The sequence below is a fragment of the Micropterus dolomieu genome, linkage group LG05, assembly GCF_021292245.1.
Source record: "Micropterus dolomieu isolate WLL.071019.BEF.003 ecotype Adirondacks linkage group LG05, ASM2129224v1, whole genome shotgun sequence".
Taxonomy (NCBI): domain Eukaryota; kingdom Metazoa; phylum Chordata; class Actinopteri; order Centrarchiformes; family Centrarchidae; genus Micropterus; species Micropterus dolomieu.
In genome coordinates this window covers 18,674,713-18,694,753 of record NC_060154.1, presented here as the reverse complement: position 1 = coordinate 18,694,753, position 20,041 = coordinate 18,674,713, and the positions used below count along the sequence as shown (strand labels likewise).

The 20,041-nt window shown below is 40.3% G+C and overlaps 1 protein-coding gene across 2 annotated transcripts in view; it reads right to left on the bottom strand.

Moving 5' to 3' along the window:
* Positions 1-20,041, bottom strand: part of agbl4 (AGBL carboxypeptidase 4) — a 317,541-nt gene that overhangs the window by 8,853 nt on the left and 288,647 nt on the right. For both annotated transcript variants that reach the window (XM_046048777.1, XM_046048778.1), the window contains 2 exons: positions 17,999-18,110; positions 3,997-4,149 (listed from right to left, as the gene is read on the bottom strand). In XM_046048777.1, the coding sequence (XP_045904733.1) occupies positions 3,997-4,149; positions 17,999-18,110 (265 nt within the window). The remainder of the gene's footprint in view (positions 1-3,996; positions 4,150-17,998; positions 18,111-20,041) is intronic.

Sequence of the window (20,041 nt, the reverse complement as noted above, 5' to 3'; positions counted from 1 at the left end):
ACTAGTGCTAGACTAGTGGTTAGAGAGATGACACTTCAGTGAGAGGATTTGGATTCAAGTCTTTGTGTCAGCAAACATCCACCTTGTTAAAGGAAGACTCTGGACTCTGCAGAATTTCCCTACGGAGATCATTAGCTCTGACTAAATACCCCTATAGATCCTGAATACCTCTATGTATAATTGTTTTGAGTTTATACTTTAAATGTACTAGTGGTAAGCTGGCCTTATTTCCCAGCTGAAACTGTCCAAAATAAAATGTTTTTTAAAGTCCTTGAAAAACTGACTGACAGATTACAGAACAGTAACAGAAGAAAATACACATTCAGCAAAAACATATTGCTTTTGTGTTTTTGTGTCCCAGTTTACACATAACTTACTTGAAAAAGTCAACACTGCACTGTGGAAATGGGTCACTTACCACCAACTTCTGTAGAATCACAAAGTGACCTTTATGTTTGGCAAATCTGCTAAGACCTGTGAGTGTTCCTATGGTAACCAAAAGATTTAAAGCAGCTATAATCAACTTTTTTTGTAATAACAATGAATCAGATGACTATACATAATTTGAAAGGCTCGCAATGATTAACCCACATAGAATTATCTCCAAACTCTGCAGTTACCCTCAACTGTACAGAGTGTTTTAAAGGGACACTTTCCCTTTTCAACCAGCTTTGCTCATCATTACAATGTGGGTGGTAAAAGCAAATGAACAGCATAGGTAGCTCTGACCAGCTGTTTGTAGGAGCTGGGGATGTTTACACTGGGAGAGGCTTTCAAAGGCAACAGGCCCAGTGCATTCTGGCTGTTGTAGGTTTTCTACCTTTTGAGGAAAAGAGAAAACTACAGTCCTATTTCTTTGTTTTCTCTGGTCATGTAGAACCAATTAAAAAATATTTGCTATTTTATTATATAATATTTTACTTTCTAGTGCTTAGACAGACCAGTTAAATTAAAATATCTTCTTTCCAGTGGTGAATTACCCCTTTAAGTGTCTTTCAGTTCATTGTTTTGGTTTTCAGGCTCACAACTGTACTATTTAACTTCACTCTCACCCCTCTCATCAGCGATGTTTTCAGCCACAGCAGAAATAATATATGATAATAAACCAACTCAGCCCAGACATGGGATAGCACCTTCATAGATCTCTGAGCTTTTATCCCCCTATGAGCCAGGACACAGACTGCGATCCTCTGGTAGGGCGTTGCTAACTATTGCAAGGTCTAGGCTAAAAACCATAGGAGACAGGACCTTTGCTGTCAGGCCCCCTACACTCTGGAACAGTACCAGAAGATATCAGACAGTCTTTTCCTGGTTTTATCTCACTTCTTAAGACACATTTATACAAAAAAGCTTTCAATGTGTGATGCGTATTTTATTTCTCCTTTATTTGTATATTGAATAGTTTATGTTTTATTTATTGAATTAAATCCACAATGTCATGTATTTTTTTCTTTAATTGTATATTGACTAGTTTTATGTTTTATTTGTTGCACACCACTGTGTGTGATACAATTTTTTTTTTCTCGACTTGTCTGTGTTTTACATTGATTGCTACTAAACTTTCAAGTTATACCAATTTCTATTGACTTCGCTGGGATGTGTTTAGGTAAAGGTATACAGGTCATATGTGTCTGGGATCACTGAAGTTATGCTCTTATCACGCTGGTTTTTGAATGTATCACAGACCATATGTAGCACGGAACAACCTTTGGCATCAGTATAATATTGTCAAATATAAGTCAAATTGAGTGTGTCTAAAGTACATTACCATTACTGCCATTAGTAATCACATTATTTACTGCAGGGTCTTATGTCACATGAACCCTGAACCAGCTATGTAATAACTTAACCAACTACATTAAAACAAACCTCTTAATACATCCATTAATATCTGCACAGAAACCATTAACATCATAAATATTTGACTCACAATTTCATTTGACTATATTTCCTTGTTGATAAATGAAAAAACAAAACTGTCAATATCGGCTGACATGTCTCATCAGTGAAAAAGCATTAACACCCAGTGATTTGTTTCTCTGTAACTTGCAGCGGTAAGCCTCTCGAGAATCCTGGGCAAATGTGTTAAGGGTACAATAGCTTATTTGAACAGATTTACGTCATACAATGTTATTATAAAGACTAGCTATAGCAGGAAAAAAAAATCCAGTCTATTTTTTGGTTTCAGCGTGTCAGCTATACTACACAAATACGGTGCTGTCTTGGGAAGAGTGTGGAAAAATTTTCCATTCACTGTCACTCCACTCTGCTGCAGTGCCTCACTAAAATGCAGACTTGGCGGCCACCAGTGGGAGTTTGTCATGATTGTGTTCTGCTGCTGCTGCTGCTGCTGCATTGGGCTTTAAGTAGTGCTGAATGGGCAGAGGGACAAAAGCACAGTGAGGTTGACCCCTGGGCCAGCTGTCACAAAAGCAATAGAAAAAGAGAGAGAGAGAGATATTCTCCTGAAATCACGTTTTAGTCTTCCCTTCGTCAACACTGCGTACACTGACATTTCCATACATGTGTGGGTGAGCATCCGCCTTTCTGGCGTGTCCCTGTGTCGAGGATGGCACTGAGTGTCAATGGGCAATAAAGGTTATTCTTTATGATGTGTGTAAGTGGCTGTGCTATGAAATGTCACCGTCACTGAGAAAACGAAGGTCAGTGGAAGTGGCACATGGTTGAGAGGAAACAGTTTGGTGGATAATGTACCTGTATGAAAAGGTGTTATTAGGTTATGCATGTGTGGCTGGGTGGAGTAGCGTCATAGTCAGTGAATGGATGTTTTTTCCCACATGCTCTTTGCTTCTTTCTGCCATTCATTTTCCAATACGTTAACGTCCCCCTTTGTTCTCCCCTCCTCGCTGCCTTCAGTCTCCACAGTCCTGTCCGAATAAACACAATTTCAGCCACCTCAAAGGGTCCTTTAAGAACACCTGCACTGCTCATACAGAATATCCTGGCCTACTTTTACAGGCTTATGCTTCGTCATGACCTATACAGTGTTTGCTATTTCTGTTCTCCACAGACATAAAGTATAAATGCATATTCATATCAATGGTTACAGGTCTAGGAAACTTGTAGGAAACTGTATCTCTGTTCTGTGCATCTGTAGGATCTCCTGCAACAAGTCAAATTCATATTACATTGTTTAAGTTAACAATTCTTATTGTCCTCTTACTTGGTACATTGGACAGCATATTGATACTTTGCAGCTTATTTCATACTTTATTTTTGGAAGAAAAGTGCAGTTTCTCATACATAATTTCCATTCATATTTTTGCTCCTCAAGGACTTCTGCCACCACTGCTGCTGTTTTGGCACACCAAAATGTTATGTACATACCTAACACTGAATTTTTGCTGTATTTTTTTTTATACATAATCTTTTTAATTATATTCCAGAGGTAAAATCAATTCTGTATCCTGTTACTAGTTAAGTGAACTGAATTGTCTGGGTTTATATAGTTTTACCCTTTCATCTTATACACTCACCTCAGCTCCTCTCTTTTGTGGTCAAGGTGAACACAGCTGGAACACGCTGCTTTCTTCTACACACAAATCCCCTCAAACAATTTAACACCTTCTGTGTGTGCAAGTGTGTGTGTTCATATTTACACTCACATCTGCCAGCTGGGTGCATAATGTATTGCTAATGAAGACATACATGCAGTCTGTGTATATATTTTTCCTCACCTAAAACCAACTACGCTGGGTTTTTTTTTTTCAATCAACACCTCGCTTCAAATCCATGCAGTTACACATATTTACACCTGGGAGGCGCCCGGTGCAACCAAGGTCTTTAAGTGTGTGCCACTAAGAAGGCAGCAGGTGGCAATTAAGTGCCTCACTGAACACCACCTCACTAGTATTCGCTGAGATAAGACTATTTCATGTTCTCTTTCCGAGCTAGCACCGGGATTGGACTTGGTGAAATTCTGCTCATAAATCTGCCTCTCTGGTATGTTTGTGTGTGTCTGTTTGCATGACTTACAAAGGAGAAGTCTGGTGCATTTTGGCACAGCAGCCTGGGGAAGACAGCTTGTCTCTGGACGCGCTCCTCGTCCTCGAACACATTGCCGTACATGAAGCCATTCAGCATGGTGGAGTGGGCATGAACATCAATGTAGAACTCCAAGCTAACTCTCTGATGGAGGAAAAGAGGGAGGGAGGAGGTGAAAGAGAACAGCGGGACAGAAAGACACACAGACAGAAGATAAAACACAGCAGGTTAGTGGGTAAGATGGGATGGTTTTTTTGACAGTGTAAGCAACAGTCCATACCACTTTACCCACTGGGATTATGGGAAGGCTTTCTTTGCTCTGGGGTTACTGTGCTGGGGGAAGGCTTTCACCGGTGGGACAACCACAAATCCTCCAGACACTGCAGACTGAGAATATGTTTACTACTTGAAAGGAGCCAACCACCCAGATATAACTTCAATCAGACTGTCCTTCTGAAGGGCACACCTACAAATATGGATGGTGAGCAGAGATGAATATGGTGTAAAGACACACACTCTCATGTGGATGCCACAGATTCATCACATACTTATCTATCAGGTTAATATTGACATCATATTGATTATGTCTGTCTTTTCTCTTCACTTTACACAGTGTAAAAAGAATTTGATAAGATCTCTTTCTGTTGCTTGACTGTTATCACTTAATCGACACACAGGCACATATGCGCATATACAGACTTTTATCTTGTGATACAAATAGGGGCGCTTCCACTGACTTGACTTATTCTCCGAGCTTTAACTATAACCCTCACTAAGACCTATCTAGATGCAGGACTATCACAGTCCTGGATGAGCACCCATTTCAGGTATTTAATACTCATAAAAGTCTGCAGTTTGAGAGATTTGATGTTGTTCATGCATATGTAAAGTAACGAAAATGCAATTTACACTGATGGAGTGGGCTTGAATACCATTAAACTCAATATAGTCCATGTAAAATCCAAGGCAGCGCTCTGCTACCGGGGTGGTTGGAAGTTATGCATATTTTAAGGACATACTAAGGTATATTTTGAGTATGTAGTGTCAGTATGCATTAAGTGAATTGAGATTTTTGAGTGTGCGGTGAAAGGACAATTGGACAAAACCTCAATGCAACACACAAAATAAGTAGTAAAGCTGCTCAAAGCTTAAAAAAAATTAAATCACATTGAGGATGGTAGTGAGAAAGCAACAGGAAAATTTCAGAAAATTTAAAAAAAAGGTTGTGCAAAAACATTTTGCGGTCTGAAGTTTTCTAATTGAAATTGGCAGAAGCTTTTCAAAGTTGCAGTCTGATGTCCATCTGTGCATGTGTCATGGTAGTGCAAAACAGTACATCGTAGCAATTCCCTCTATTCTGACAATCAACAGTATATGCAAAATATGTCACATAAGGTATTCTTATGTCTACATATCATGTAGTGTGGAATAGGTCCACAACTATAGGGCTCTATTAAAGGAAATTCACCCAAACACCATCAACGTTCTAGTTACATATATTCACCTGACAATAACGAACTGAATAAATATGACAAATTGTACATTTTAGTTTAACAATTTCTAAATTTTTCACTTATTGCAACTTTCTACAAGAATTCCCTGCCAACTTTAGCTGTGTTTCCTTTATGATGAACTCAAGCACCTAACCACAGAGCTACAACATGTTTTTATCTCTCTTGTATTTGAATGGACACGGGATTTTGATTGCTCTTTGCTGCGTATGCAGTTCAGTCTCCAAAAAGAAAATAACAACCATAAACCCCAGACATTGCACCTAAACCAGCAAAAATGACCTCCCAAAAACCTTGTCACGTCACTGATCTTAAACTGGTTCGGACACGGGCAGGAATACAGCCCCCTCACAACCACACACACACATACACACACACACACACACACATACACACACCTTCTGACCCTAACTCAGGAGCAGCACCAACCAGCATCCCTCCTCTCCACCTCCTCTTATTACTCCGTACTCCGTCTCCTGGTTTTATCCCTCTTCTTCTTCCTCCTCTTTATCTCCCTCTCTCCCTCCCTCCACTCATTACACATTCAGCACCACACCTTGTTGCCCGTGGGTCGTAAAGAGGAAAGGAAGAACAAGGGGATGGAAAAGGAGAGAGAGAGAGATAGTGGGAGGTGAAGGGGGGAGGGAGAGCAGAGAGGGGAAACAACAAAGACGGACAAAAGACAAAGAGAGAAAAATTATACATATGGGTTTGTGACTGTGTGTTTGTGTGTCTGTGAAGTGACGGAGGGGCAGGGAGGAACAAACTGAAAAAACATATAGAGATGGGGGAGCAAAGAAAGAGAAAGAGAGGAAATAAGTGCATAAAGACAAACAGAGAGGGAGAGAGAGAAAGACAGAGAGAGATAGGGAGAGACATAGAGATGTATGTAGGGAGGTGCAGAGAGATTGACAGGGGAGAGAGAGAGAGAAAGAGAGAGAGAGAGGGAAACAGAGCTTGGGCGGCCCAGGCGACGCAGTGTGCCTGTGTTTGAAATTCCGCTCACAGCCAAAGCAATTTCCTGGTGGTGGCTGTGCTGTCAGCTGCTTGGCTGGCTGGCGGTGAAATATGGTGGCTGGGAGTCGGCCGCTAGCAGCCCCCGACAACCTGATGGATGGCGCCCCAGAGGAGAGGAGCAGCAGCAGCAGGAGAAGTTGGAGGAGGAGGGGTATAAGAGGACAGTGGGAGGGAGGAGGAAGGTAGAAACAACAGAAAAACAAAACAATAAAAGAGCAAGAGGGAGAAAAAAGCTACATGCAGCCAACTGCGCAGTGGTAGTGAAGGGACGTAGTCATAGGGAGAAATATACAGAGACATAAAGGGAGAGTTATATAGGGAATGGAAAGAAGGAGGGGAAGGGTAGATGGAGAAACAGAGAAGAGGGAGGGGGTAAGTTTAGAAAGAGAGGGAGGTGGTGAGAGAGGTAGATCCAGCTCCATTAGGCAGAGGAAGGAGGGTGGAAGGAGTTTCAACCAACCAGCCAGGGTCTAGATGAGGGAAACCAGCCTAATAATCACCTGGGTCTCTCCCCTCTGGAGGAGATGGAGGCTGGGAGGAGGGAGAAGAGTAAAAGGAGGAGGAGATGGATGGATTGGAGGTGGGTGATCCAAAGTGGCAGACTGAGTACAGCAGAGAGGTTAACTGGCGGTTACATGCTAACATAGAATCCCTGTGAACAACTGATCTGCAAATTCAGCTGACATTTTACTTTATTACTCAGAATCTCAACATCACAAGGAGCTGGAAACACTACATGGACAAAAGTATGCGGACAAAAATGACACTCATGTGGTTGTTGATGCTGCTTTAATAGTCTCCGTACTACTCTAGTAATAATTTACACAAGATTTTAGAACTTGAATCTATGGGTTCAGAAACTGATTTGCTGCAACATTCGATGGCGTTGAGGTCAATTAATTGTTTAAATACATTTTTGATGTTTCACACATTAAAGGAATGGAATGTCTAGTATCTGAAGCAACAATGAAAACTCTGAATACATTAGCTCATACAAACAGAGGTATTAAAGACTAAAAACAAACACATAAAGCTGAAACAATTAGTTGATTAATCAATAAGTCCATTACCAAAAAACATAATCTGCAATGATTTGATTTAATAATTAAAAAGGTAAGTCATTTATGAAGTAAAAATCCAAATAATTGAAACTTTCCCTTTAGTCTTATAGTAAAATCTCTTTAGGTTTTCAGACAAAAGAAGATTTCAAGATGTCACATGTGCTGTGGGAAAGTAAAGTGTTTTCACTTTTTTCCCACATTTTATAAAAACTGAAGGATGACTTGATTAATCAAGATAGTAATAATCATAATTGATAATGAAAACGATCGTAAGATGCAACCCTATTCAAAAAAACATAAATTTTTTAGGGGCAAACAAAGTTTCAGTAATATTAAATAGAACAGGCACAGAAAGAAGTTGAAGGACCTACAGCCACATCTTGGTTTTTGTGGGTGAAGACACAAAACAAATTCAGTTCAATTTAATCTGTCCCTGTCCTGATTCTATCCCAGAAAGTTCTCCTTCACAGCATCATGTGAAGGACAGTAGAGAGAGGAGCAGTAACAGTGTTAACAGCCATAGAGCCCACACAATGTCATGTCCAGACTTACTACAATACTCAGTTAATGCCCTGTCAATCAAACTGAGACGGTTCTGAAGGCCCCACCACTGTGATTGATGCTTCAATTAACAACCCGCTCTGACCTCCAGAATTGTTCATTTGAAATTGTAATTAAGCAATTAAGGACAATTAAGAAACAGAGACCGCCGAATGAAAGTCACAAGACAATTTGAGAGAGTGAGGGAGAGAAGCGGCGAGGGAGAGCGAGCTGTCCAAATTAAACCTCTCAGAGAGAAACAAAAGCCCCATCTCGCTGCAGAAACTCAAGGGAGCTCTCAACTTGTGGTGAACTTGCAGCGGCCGCAAACTGTTTAGTGTAAAACCTAGAAGGTCAAACAAATGAATTTTGTCAGACAAGTACTTATCTCCTGCATATTAATTAGAGCGGGGTGCAGGGGGTGCTGTGTGGGCCATAAATGCTGGGCTTATCTTTACACGAAGAGGAAAAAGAGCTGATTGAAGCAGGATTACAAGTGTGTGAATAAAGCTCTTGGCATCAGCAGCGTACCTTTTGAGGAGAAGGGAAACTGCTGCTCGTTCAAGAGAAGAAAGTTAAACTTAATCGCTATGTAATACATATTATTCAACATTAAAATATTTCCTACAATACCTGTGGGAGGAGTCATATAGGTTTCTCCATGTTCAAGATCCAACTGGGCTCTGAAGTGGGCAGCAATGTCCTAGAGGTTGTGACAGCAGGCCTGTGACTGGAGGGATGATCTGTTCACTATGCCCCACCGCTTTGATTACTGATGCTACACCCTGGCCTTGGCAGACGTATCACTTGAAATTCCTAGTAATCTTCTCAATAATTAGTCCTTGAGTTCAGACAAAATCAGATATCTTATTTTTGCTATTTCTATTTTCTTATTTAGCTAATGTTAGCTTCACGAGTTGGTTGAAATGCCACCTCCGGCTGACTTTTGAATGCTTACCTCTGATGAATTTTAAAGAGAACACTGTAAAGATGTCAGAAATATACACTTGATGACTACATACGTGGTATCGTGCTAAAACACTGAGGCTAAAGCAAAAATTTGCATCCTCACCAGTTAATGATCCATGTAGAAGATATGTAGAAGACTATTCCTTCAACTGCTGTTTAGCTGCTTAGCTTACTTGGACAGGCAAGACAGAGATTAAATCATAAATCTACCTCTGTCTTGCCTTTATAAATTGTGTGCATGTTTCATTAAATGTTACAAGTGATTAAGTTTTAAGAAAGAGGAATAACCAGTGTTTTGGCGAACATTAACACTGTCTCGGATAAAGAGTTTGGCTGGGGTTGCTGGAGTGTAAATGTTCCCCAAATCCAAAAGAGTAGGACAGAGCCACTCACGTTAGCCTATACTCTGATATAGTTGCAATCAGGACCTGTTCTCACTCAGTAGGGAAATATAACCGGCAACCCCACAAAATAATGTAGTATGAAATCCCACTGGCATGATGGAAGTAACGCTGGGTTAGGTTACTAACATTACTGTAGGTTGTATGCTTTAATTTTGTATTTTTTTGGTTTTTGGAGAGCGTCAAAAAAGAAACAACCTTCCCAACTCTTAGTACTGTATATCGAGAATCGATCTTACTAAAGCCTATAGCTTGACAGGGCTGTCGTCAAACTTTTCCACGCAAAAAGGATGGAAAGACAAACCATCATATCACTTATACATACTCTAGCCAACATTTCATTAGTTAGAAAAGCCGATTCAGGTCATGGGGGCACATGGTCAGTGACCCTCTAATGATGTAACAGTGACAGAACATGGCAGATGGTGTGACCTGCTTCACGGACGAGAGTAAATGACACAAAACTCTGCCTCCGTCTGTCTCCGTCTCTCTTCGTTTCTCCCTCCCTCTTTCCCCCTCTCCCTCTTAGTCTGTACCGTGCTCTCAAATTGATGGCGGTATTTGTCTGTTTATGAACACAGAGGTGACTTGCAATCAGCCTGAACGGGCGCAGGCAGCCCTCTGCTTCGGGCCTGTTAGTGCCACATAAACTGCCACATCTGTTGGGAGGGCCTGCCAGGAGAACAGGAGAAGGAGGAGAGAAGAAGGATGATAGGTGCAGACAAGAAGAGATGATGAGACAGCAAAGAGGAGCAAGAGGGGGAGGTACTGAAAAAAATATTATTTAACTATTATGAACTATTACATAAAAAAATAAGATAATGTAAAAGGCCTGTGAAGTAAGTGGAGAAAAAAAGCATAAACATTGAGTGTGAGATCTTCATTTGTATCTTATGTGAAATGCAGCCAATTCCACTTCAAACTGAGGGAGTATAAAGAGAGGGATGATGGAGGGATGATGGAGGGATTGAAATGACGCAGGAATGATGGGGTAAAATTGGCCGTAAACCACAGAAATGGATCAGAAATGGTTGGCTGACACCAGAGGACAACGCACATAGAGAGAGGAGAGAGAAGACAAGAAGCAGAGAAAAAGACAAATACACACTAAAATGACACACACAGAGAGATCTCCAGCTTCACACATAAGGCACATCTGAGAGAGACAGAGAAAGTGAGACTGTACGGGCTGTAGAGGGCATTAAAGAGGATTTCAAGGTGCAAAATTCATCTAGGTGCGGGGACACGACCTAATACTTTTGTTTCAGATCGAAAATTAATTTTGTAATATTAAAAAGGTCACAGAGAAGCCAAGGCACCAATGACCTCTTTGTCATCCTTAACAAATTATCCAAAAATGCCAGTGTCAAATTGGTGGGGATATGTTGGCCAGTGATGAATGTTTCTGGTAATCAGCCAATCAAAAAGAATTCTTCCTCTGCTTTTGATAAATGAGCTGGAGAAGCAACGCTTTAGGAAGGAGATGGGTCCATTTGTTTCCCTTTTTTTCTCCCTCTCCATTTCTCTCTTTTCAAAACAAACAACATGGTAGCTTGGGAACAGATTATAGCTCCTTGCATCACTGCCTCTTTCAGCCATTTTCCCTGCTGACCAATGTTCAGCTGCAGATGGTAATTGATGGAATTTTATAAAACAGCTTGAGCAAGTGTGCCTTCAGATGGATGGAGAGCCCACAGCTTATAAGCAAATTACTTAGTTGTCATTTACACAGTGGCTGTACTTGATCACACCTCTATTTTACAATTCACATTGTATTTATTATTATGAAGAATGTGTGCAAGATCCCATTCAAGCCACAATAAGCAATTTTGGACCACTGGGGGCAGAAAAACTTTGATTTACTATTAGTTTAAGATCTGCTCTTATGGTTCTCATAGTAGCAAATTATCGCCCTCTTACACGTCCATTAGACCCAGTACAACATGGGCATCAGAGTGGAGTCCTCTTTCTTGTCACTTGATGAAGCCTAATATTTTCTGCACCAACTGGCCTGCTAACTCCTAAAACATCTGGGTCCCTTAGGTTGCTTAAAAAATAAGGCTGGCATAACATATATTGTTTATGTTATTATACTTCCCCTGACAAGACTTAAAGCAAATATGATTTTGACCTATTAGACAAGTATTGTGTGTGTATCTACAGCCCGGTATGGCTGGTGCCACTGTTTCGTTATGTGATTGTTGGCTAATGAACTGCCCAAAGAAAGCTAGCAAAATAACAACAGCCTTATTCTTTAAGATTTTTATTTACTTATCTGACTTCATTGTCATTTTGTGGCAGCAGGTCAATCAACTTGTGAGAACTCAAGTATACTTGGAAGTAGGGGTGTGACGAGATCTCTTACCACAAGATCTCGCATTAAATTATAACGATGTTACTCATCAGCAAAAAAAGCTGTCTCGCGAGACTCACGCAATTGACATTTTTCACATGCTGTCAAACTACACATTAATTTTCTCACGCAGTGAACTAAAAATGTAATTATAACTGATAAGACTCACAGTGAGAATCAACTGCGCCCAACTGATGCAACATCGGCGTACTCCCGTTAGTAATCAACTGAACCGCACCGTTAGTCTAGACAGCTGTGACAAGTGGCAATGTAGCTGGTAGAGTTTTGCAACACAAACCTTGCTCTGTTTGGGGCTGTGAGCTACACTTTATGATCTGCTGAAGTTAACGTGTGTGGATTTGTGGTGAGATTTCTGCCTGTTTTAGGTAGGTTCAGTTTCACATGCAACATGCAGTCCCAAACAGCGTCGGTCAAATGGTCTGAAGTGGATAAAGTTACTACCAACGGATCAATAATGTAAAGCACCGCAGAGTAAAGGCCAGGTAGACTTCTCATTAAATGATAACGTTAGTCCCGTAATATTCTGACTTTTTCTGGCCATGTCAGAGAACACAGATGTGCAGAAATTTGGAATATGAGCAGAAAAGCTGCTGAAACACAGGAGCTAATAAAGGCCAGGAGTTTCTAACTGAATTAAAATTTAATAATTTATTGTTGAGGTGAAAAGGTGCCACAATCACATTTAAAGAGGTTACTTCCCCAAACAAAACTCAAAGAGAGTTAAGACTAAATCATGGCTCAGCAAGAATGATATTTAATAAGTTGGTCTACAGGAGAAACAGTTCTGATAGCAGCACAGAATGACTGAGAGCTGCACTGACTTAGATTCTGGTAGAAACAGCCAATAGAGTTTGAATTGTCACCTGCCACTTGAATTTTGTGTTTCTTTTTACATAAAAAAAATTTTCACCATAAACTGGTGCAGAGAAATCCATTAGAATGCAGGAATTAAAGTGTTTATGCTCAAAATTTAAAAAATTGAGCACTAAAGATTTCTTCAAAATAGTGTTAAAATCTTGTCTCGTCTCGATCTTGTGAATCCAATCTCGAATCCTGAATCTCGATTTCGAACCTCAAATCTCGAATCTCGTCTCGTGAGTTAAGTGTCTCGCCACACCCCTACCTGGAAGTATTCCATATCTTTCTTACTGTCAACAAATCCTATGAAAAGACAAAAAACAACAATGTAATATAGCCGCGAGCGGCAATGACTGGGATCCAAGCAAGTCGAAAACATTTGACATTTTCAGAGGAGAAGAACAGACGCAGACATCTTGAGAGATTAAAGTGATAAATTTTTACTGCAAGTGGCTATTTTTACAGCATCACCTTGTGATAAGAGAGTGTCATTATATGTACCTGACTACTGGGTGAAATGTTCAACCAATCTGCAACATTTTGTGTTTCAAAGGTTTAAAGTTTAAGCCGCACAAACACTTTTAGGTAGAGAAAATTAACAATAAAGTGTCTCTTGATCCAAATAAAATAGAGAACTTAGACTCACTATGATCTGAACACAACTATTGTCAACAAGTCTGACTTGGCCACCTGGGGATTTGAACCTGAGAACTTCAGATCTTCAGAGTAAGTGACTTACTGACTGAGCTACTGGTGAGAGGCTGTCTCCATACACCTCACAAGTTGGGGTAGTGACATCACATGTGCCAGACCTGGATAGTTTTGTCAGTTCAAACTTAAAACGCTTACAACAATCAAGATGTTGGTGAGAAAATTCTGAAAAAATATCATCATTCTGCTCGTTTGGGGTGTGTTGTCAGTTATTTTGGTTGCATTTCATCCAAAACTGGGGAAAAAAGAAATTGTTGTGCATTCTGTACAAGTTATAGCAAGATACTGAAGATCACTGCAGACTCACCGTTTGACCAATTTAAAAAACCCTTTGCAACACTTGATATCGGCCATCTAGGGAATATCTATGTTGATTTTGGTGGCATTTGATGAAATACTTGTGGAGACATAGATGTTAATTGAATTAGCATATTCTGAAAAATATAGAGTGACTGATTTCTGAATTGACCATAGGTTGCAGTGAGGCAAACGTTTCTCACATATCAGTGGATGTGCTGAAAATATTTCAGCTTTCTGGAATGAGAAATGTCTAGAAATGTATATTTCTTGTAATAAGCCACACCCACTTTGAGCAATCTTTACCAAATTTTATGCATCAAATGAGAAGTGACCCTATCGTACAATCCGAATTTTGTAAGAATCCATGCAGCGAATTATGAGGTATAAATTTTTTTTGCCAGAACAGATTGATGTATCAAAATTCTTCTGATAACTTTTGATCAGCGACATCCGTAGATGATCCTGCCAAAGTTTCAGGTCAACATAAAAAGGGCTAAATAATCTCCTGAAACAACTGCACTTTTTAGAAAACATTATTTCAAGAGGAGTGATTTTGTTCCACTGTTTAATGCACTTTTTACTTATGGGGGAATATTTATCTTTATTTTGGCTGGCTGATGGGATTTTAAGTCACTGATTTTAAAACATCATTTGTTGTTCAGGGCAGAGTTTGCATAAACACTAGTGAGTGCAACTGTTCTGAGTAGTGTTGAATTTATATACAAATATTTATCAAATAAGTCAATACCAATGCAACATAGATTTCTCCAGCTACAAGCTTTGATTTAAATGGCACTTGTCTGGGAAGTTATTGCCTGAACAGAAAAAGGAAGCTCTTTTCCCAGCAGAAAGAGAGTGCTGCTGAATTTACAATGATGGAGAATCGCTTTGGAGTGATGTGGGTTTCTGTCACAAGAATGGTTGATGGGGTTTCAAACTGACTGGGCTCCTTTGTGCAACAGAGGGCAATGCGACTTTGCATTATGATGCCTTATGCATTGAACTGTGGGTATCTTAAGTACTAAAGAAGTCATGGTGATGTACATAAAGACCCAAATCAAATATGCATTGCACCTTGAATTCAATTAGCGCTCATAGTTTAGTCTGGACACTACGAGTGGAGCACGACTCAGTGAAATGGACGGTTATTAGAGTTGTATTACTAGGCAATCACCCAAATCACGGCTGTGGGATGGTACCTAGAGATGCACATCTATCAAAAACACAACTTGACTTGCTCATGGCTGCTAAAACCAGGATTTTATGTCTAGTACAATTTATAATCTAGGTAAAAGCCGTGGCTGGAGTTGACTTATATCACCTTATAGTTTCTGGCCATGGAAAATACATTTTTGTGTTATAAATCTTGAATTCAACCCAATTGAATGTGTGACTGACTTTTATTTATATTGCATAAATAACCAGTAATATGTGTGTTGGCCAAGGTGAGCTTAGTGGGGGCGTGGGTGGGGGGTTGTTCATTGTTTATTACATGGCACTCTGTAATTTCATTATTTAATTATTTTCTTCTACATTCTTATTAGAGTGTTTTTGTTTTCTTGTGGTTTTTTTTTGGGGGGGGGGGGGGGTATTTTCATTTTTATGTGTGTGTATATGTGACCGTGTACATATGCATATATGTTGATTAAAAAAAAAAGGAAAAGGTAAACTGTATTTCTTTGACTGGAAGTATGGTATTGTATTTTTCCAATTCAACAGGTATCATATAAATTGAAACTATAAGCATGGAAACATAATGACAGTCAGCCACACTACCACACTTAACTTAAGCGACAGCCTCTGTGGTCATTTTAAACGTTGAGGTTTAAAAATTGAGAGAATGTAACTCTGCTTTTACAAATTTAAGTGTTCTTTTCAGGAACAGTCCAATATAGTTCATTGTGGCCTACAGACACTATTAACATTTAAGATATCTGTTCTGTTACAGCATCAGCATCAAGACCTGCATTCCAGCAAGCAACAACAACATTTAAATGACAAAACAGGCCTGCTAATAAAGCTATATTAGCTAGCTGGTGGCCCCCAGCCACCTGCCACTCACCTGTGTGAGTGACTCACTGAATCTCGGGAACTGTTCTGCACACTTTAGGGCAGATACCTGAAATGATTTCAGACGTATGAACATTATATAGTATGGTATAGTCTTTCTCCCACAGATGCTAATAAGATTAGTGTGTCCGTGTTTGATTCTGACGGTACAGAAGGCAAAGATTGAAGGTGCAATCAGTACCGGCTACAATAATTTATGAGGCGGGGCTTACACGTGTTGCTGAACAATCCCAGATTCCCAACTGTTAGCTCAATGGTTGCTGAGATGTCACGCTTGATCAACATTGTGCGGTTTAGAAAGGAACGCTCCAAACTCCCAGGTCCTCTGAGTACCCCCGCCTTATTTGCAAACTCTATTTTTTTTAGGCACAACTGTAGGGTAAAATATGAAACATGAATATGAAATTACCTGAACATTGATAAAGACCTGCTATTTCAACTTCCTCTCAGTCTCCTGGTTTTTAGAGAAATTACCACATGGACTTAGCAGCTAGTGAATGGGCCACATATGCTAGCTTAGCCATTAACTGGTCTACTGTAGCTGCTGCTGATCTCCTGTTAATGGAGTCCTCCAACGGAGCCCTCCAACTCTGGTAGCCTCATTAGACTCTATGCCCGCTGTGTGAGCTGAGCATGAATGGAGGGCAGCAGCATAGGGCCTCCTGGCTGCAGAGTTGGCATTGAAACTGGCATCTGGGAGCCCCAGACATGAGTAGTGTGTCTGATGGGATTAACTGGCTGTGACGAGAGACAGACAGAAGAGGAGAGGTTGCCCAAGCCTCCAAATTAACTCTGCAAGACTGAAGGCAATCATCAGGGAGAAGGGGGGTTACAGGAGGACAAGTGCTGGTGGAACAATTATCAACAGAGAAGGAGAAGGAAAGGGAGGCATCTGACCAGCAGGAGTGGACTTAAAAAAACATATGGCCCAATACTGTGTTGACTGGGGACTGGATTTACCCAGCCAGAGAACTCAAAGTCACTGTGGTGGCGGACAAGTAAGTTAGTTTTATTAGGTTATAGCAAAATAAAGTAATAAAATGAAAATCTGGCCTGAATTTAAACTTTACGAGACTGAATATACAAACGTGCAGGCAAGGACTATATCAGTGGTCTCCATCCTTTTTTTGCTTGTGGCCTCTTAATATGAAACAACTTCTACTTGTGAACTGTTGTCTCCTGTTTTATTTGAATATGTTTTAGAGGCCTTTAGAGGTCAACTTTTATTGTATTCCACAAGAAAACTGCAAAGATTGGTGAAATGTCAGAAAGAGATAATTTTAGTGCAGCAGAATTTTGTTTTTGTTTCTAATTCCCTGTGCCAGCAATCATCCCATGACCCCTTGAGAGGGGCTCACCCCCAAGGTTGGGACCTACTGCTGTATATAATGGTGTGATAGTTACATATTATTTGCAAAAGTATGCATCTGAGAGAGAAAAACATGCTGAAAGAAGAAACTCATTTGAGAACACCTGTTTGCCTGTGCATTGCAGTTTTCCAGTTGGGTGATGATGTGTTAGGATGTGTATGTGTCTGTTTGCTCAGGAGGAGTATGTGTGTGCTTGTGGGTGTGTGTGAATGACAGGCATGAGTGGATCGCCCTGCCATGACAGAGTCTATCGATCAGTGTGTCAGCGCCAGGGGAAAAGGTTAATCTGCCTGATGCCAGCCCCGCGCCTCACCCCATTTTTGACCTGCCCTGCATCGCGCCCCAACCCGCTCCCTCTCTTATCAGGATTAGAGGAGTGTACAAAAGGGCAGAGTATTCCCAGGACACACGCTGACCTTCAGTAATCCCACCAACCTGCCGCTCTGCTTATAATTAACATCAGGAACAAAGAGAAAAATCCCCCGGCCTGCCTATGTAGCATTCCTCTGACTGAAAGACTAAAACTGGAGAAGGAAAAAGTTACAGTAGAGTTTGAAAGCATAGAGAGTTGCTTCAGTAATATGTTTTGAATGGCCAGGAGAGCCTAGCTGACATTCTAGAGGTGCTGACTAGCCTATCCATGCTCCCCAGTGCACACACCCTAAACACAGATTGGAGGAACATGCTGAACTAAGCAGGGAGGCAGAAAACTGTACTTGGGACCAGTAGACATTACTGTGGTGAAGGACTATTCAGCACAGTATGGAGAATGTGTGTGTACATATGTGTGTGTGTGTGTGTGCTTGCTTACCGGGTCTTGGTTCATTTGCACTATGAGTTGTTTGACAGCGTGCAGCGTGGGGTGGGCCCACAGAGAGGGATCCTGCCAGTGGCGATTCAGGTCAAAGCCCATCAGAGAACACCTGTACACACACACACACACACACACACACACACAAACACACAGTTATAATGGTAAATTATAATGCGGTCTGCCTTACAAAAACTATTACAAATTACTAACGATACCCTGTGGAGCAATGTTTCTAAGAGTGGATTCCCATTTTGTTTGTAGGCCCATTTTATGTACACATACAAGTCCTGCCAAACTGTTCCGCTTATTGACAGTTGTTAGCAGTATTAAGCCACCAACAAAGGCAAGGGAGAAAATGACTGCTAGTAAGCAAAGATTAATGGAACATCTGTGTATCCAAAATCAGTTCCTCATTTACTCATTCAATACTTGCTAAATATAGACACTCTGTGACACGTTATATTGTGGCATTGTTAGCACAAAGTAGTGTATATGGCACGAATACAATTCCACAAAACTCCATCAAGTACCTTTAAGTAAATATATACAAAAGACAGACAGACAGACAGACAGGTAGGTAGGTTACCCTTGAAAGGTCATCAAGGTACTTGAAACTTTTGCGTTCCCTCGCTATATTTTTAACATTCCCCATGATCAATGGAAGCAGATAGCGTGTTGGTCCAGTCCAGTTATAATACACTGCCACTTTAGGAAAAAGCTCTGCAGATACTACAGAAAGGAGAAATTATGTGAGACTTTATGCATTTATTGCTCATTACTCCTGTCAAAAGGCAGAGCTCTAACAGTATGCAGCCACTGGCTCTTACCACAGCTGCAGCTGCTCTGCTTGGCTGTGGTGGTTGACAGCCATAATTATAACAACCAAAGCACCGCCACGGCCACAGCCACAATCACAGAGGCAGCACCAGCCAAAGCTATGTCATCCCATGGCTACAGTCATGATCACAGTAACAGTCTGTCTCCTAGGCAGCAGTCGGTTAGAGAACTCGGTGAACTAGCTCTGCTAATTAGCTAGTTAGCTGCAAAGATACAGACTTGCACCTGAGCCAGCCAAAGCTGAGGATGTGCCCGCTCAACCAGCGGTATTCAACTACACTTACAGTTTTTCTCAGTCGATTAAGTACATTTCTCACATCAGAGATGAAATTCTTAAAACTACTTGTTCAACCTCCACCTCGTCACTTGTGTACATCATAAAAGCAATTTCTCATTGTTTTGAATATATTGCAAATGCTTTCACACATTAAAGCAAATGATTATGTACAATTGTCTGCTGTTTCCTACATTATCAATTAGTTATGACATGCTGATCACAATGTATTATATCAGTTCTCTGTTGTATAGTCTTACCCCAAAAACATCCAGGCACAAGTTCATTGCATAAGTCACTACATGCAAAATGGCTGAACACGTTATCAAAATCAAAGTTAAATAAAGTCTAACTTTATTGTCATTCTTCACATTAAAGTATACAGATGAACGAAATGTTGTTTTGTACAGACAAAATAAGAATAGACAACAACAAATCACAACATACTACAACAGCAACACAGCCCTCAGACCATTCACCTGATACACACAATACCATAAACAGTGAACAGTAACAATACACAGCAAGCAGTGAATAGTGCAACATATATAATATGCCGTTGTGATGTGGATAAGAATCTGTGACCTGACAGACGGAACATCAGCCTAAATAGTGTTTCCCATGTTTACATTTCTAATTTTGTAATTACTTCCATTGTGCTATGCAGTCAGTCCTTTCTTTTTCTTTTCTGGATCTGCATTCTGCATGCAGTAAAAACGTAACTGAGAATTCTTTCCAATCTCTTACAATTTATAACTTTATACTGCTCAAATTGAAAAAGTGCAGCCTTGTGCATTTTCAATCATTGTCATTAAAACATTAGTCATTGTTTACATCAGATAACACTTACAGAGTTATATTGTCAACATGCCTAAAGATTTTGACTATCTTGTTCGTAAACAATGATACAAGGACTTGTCATTCTGATG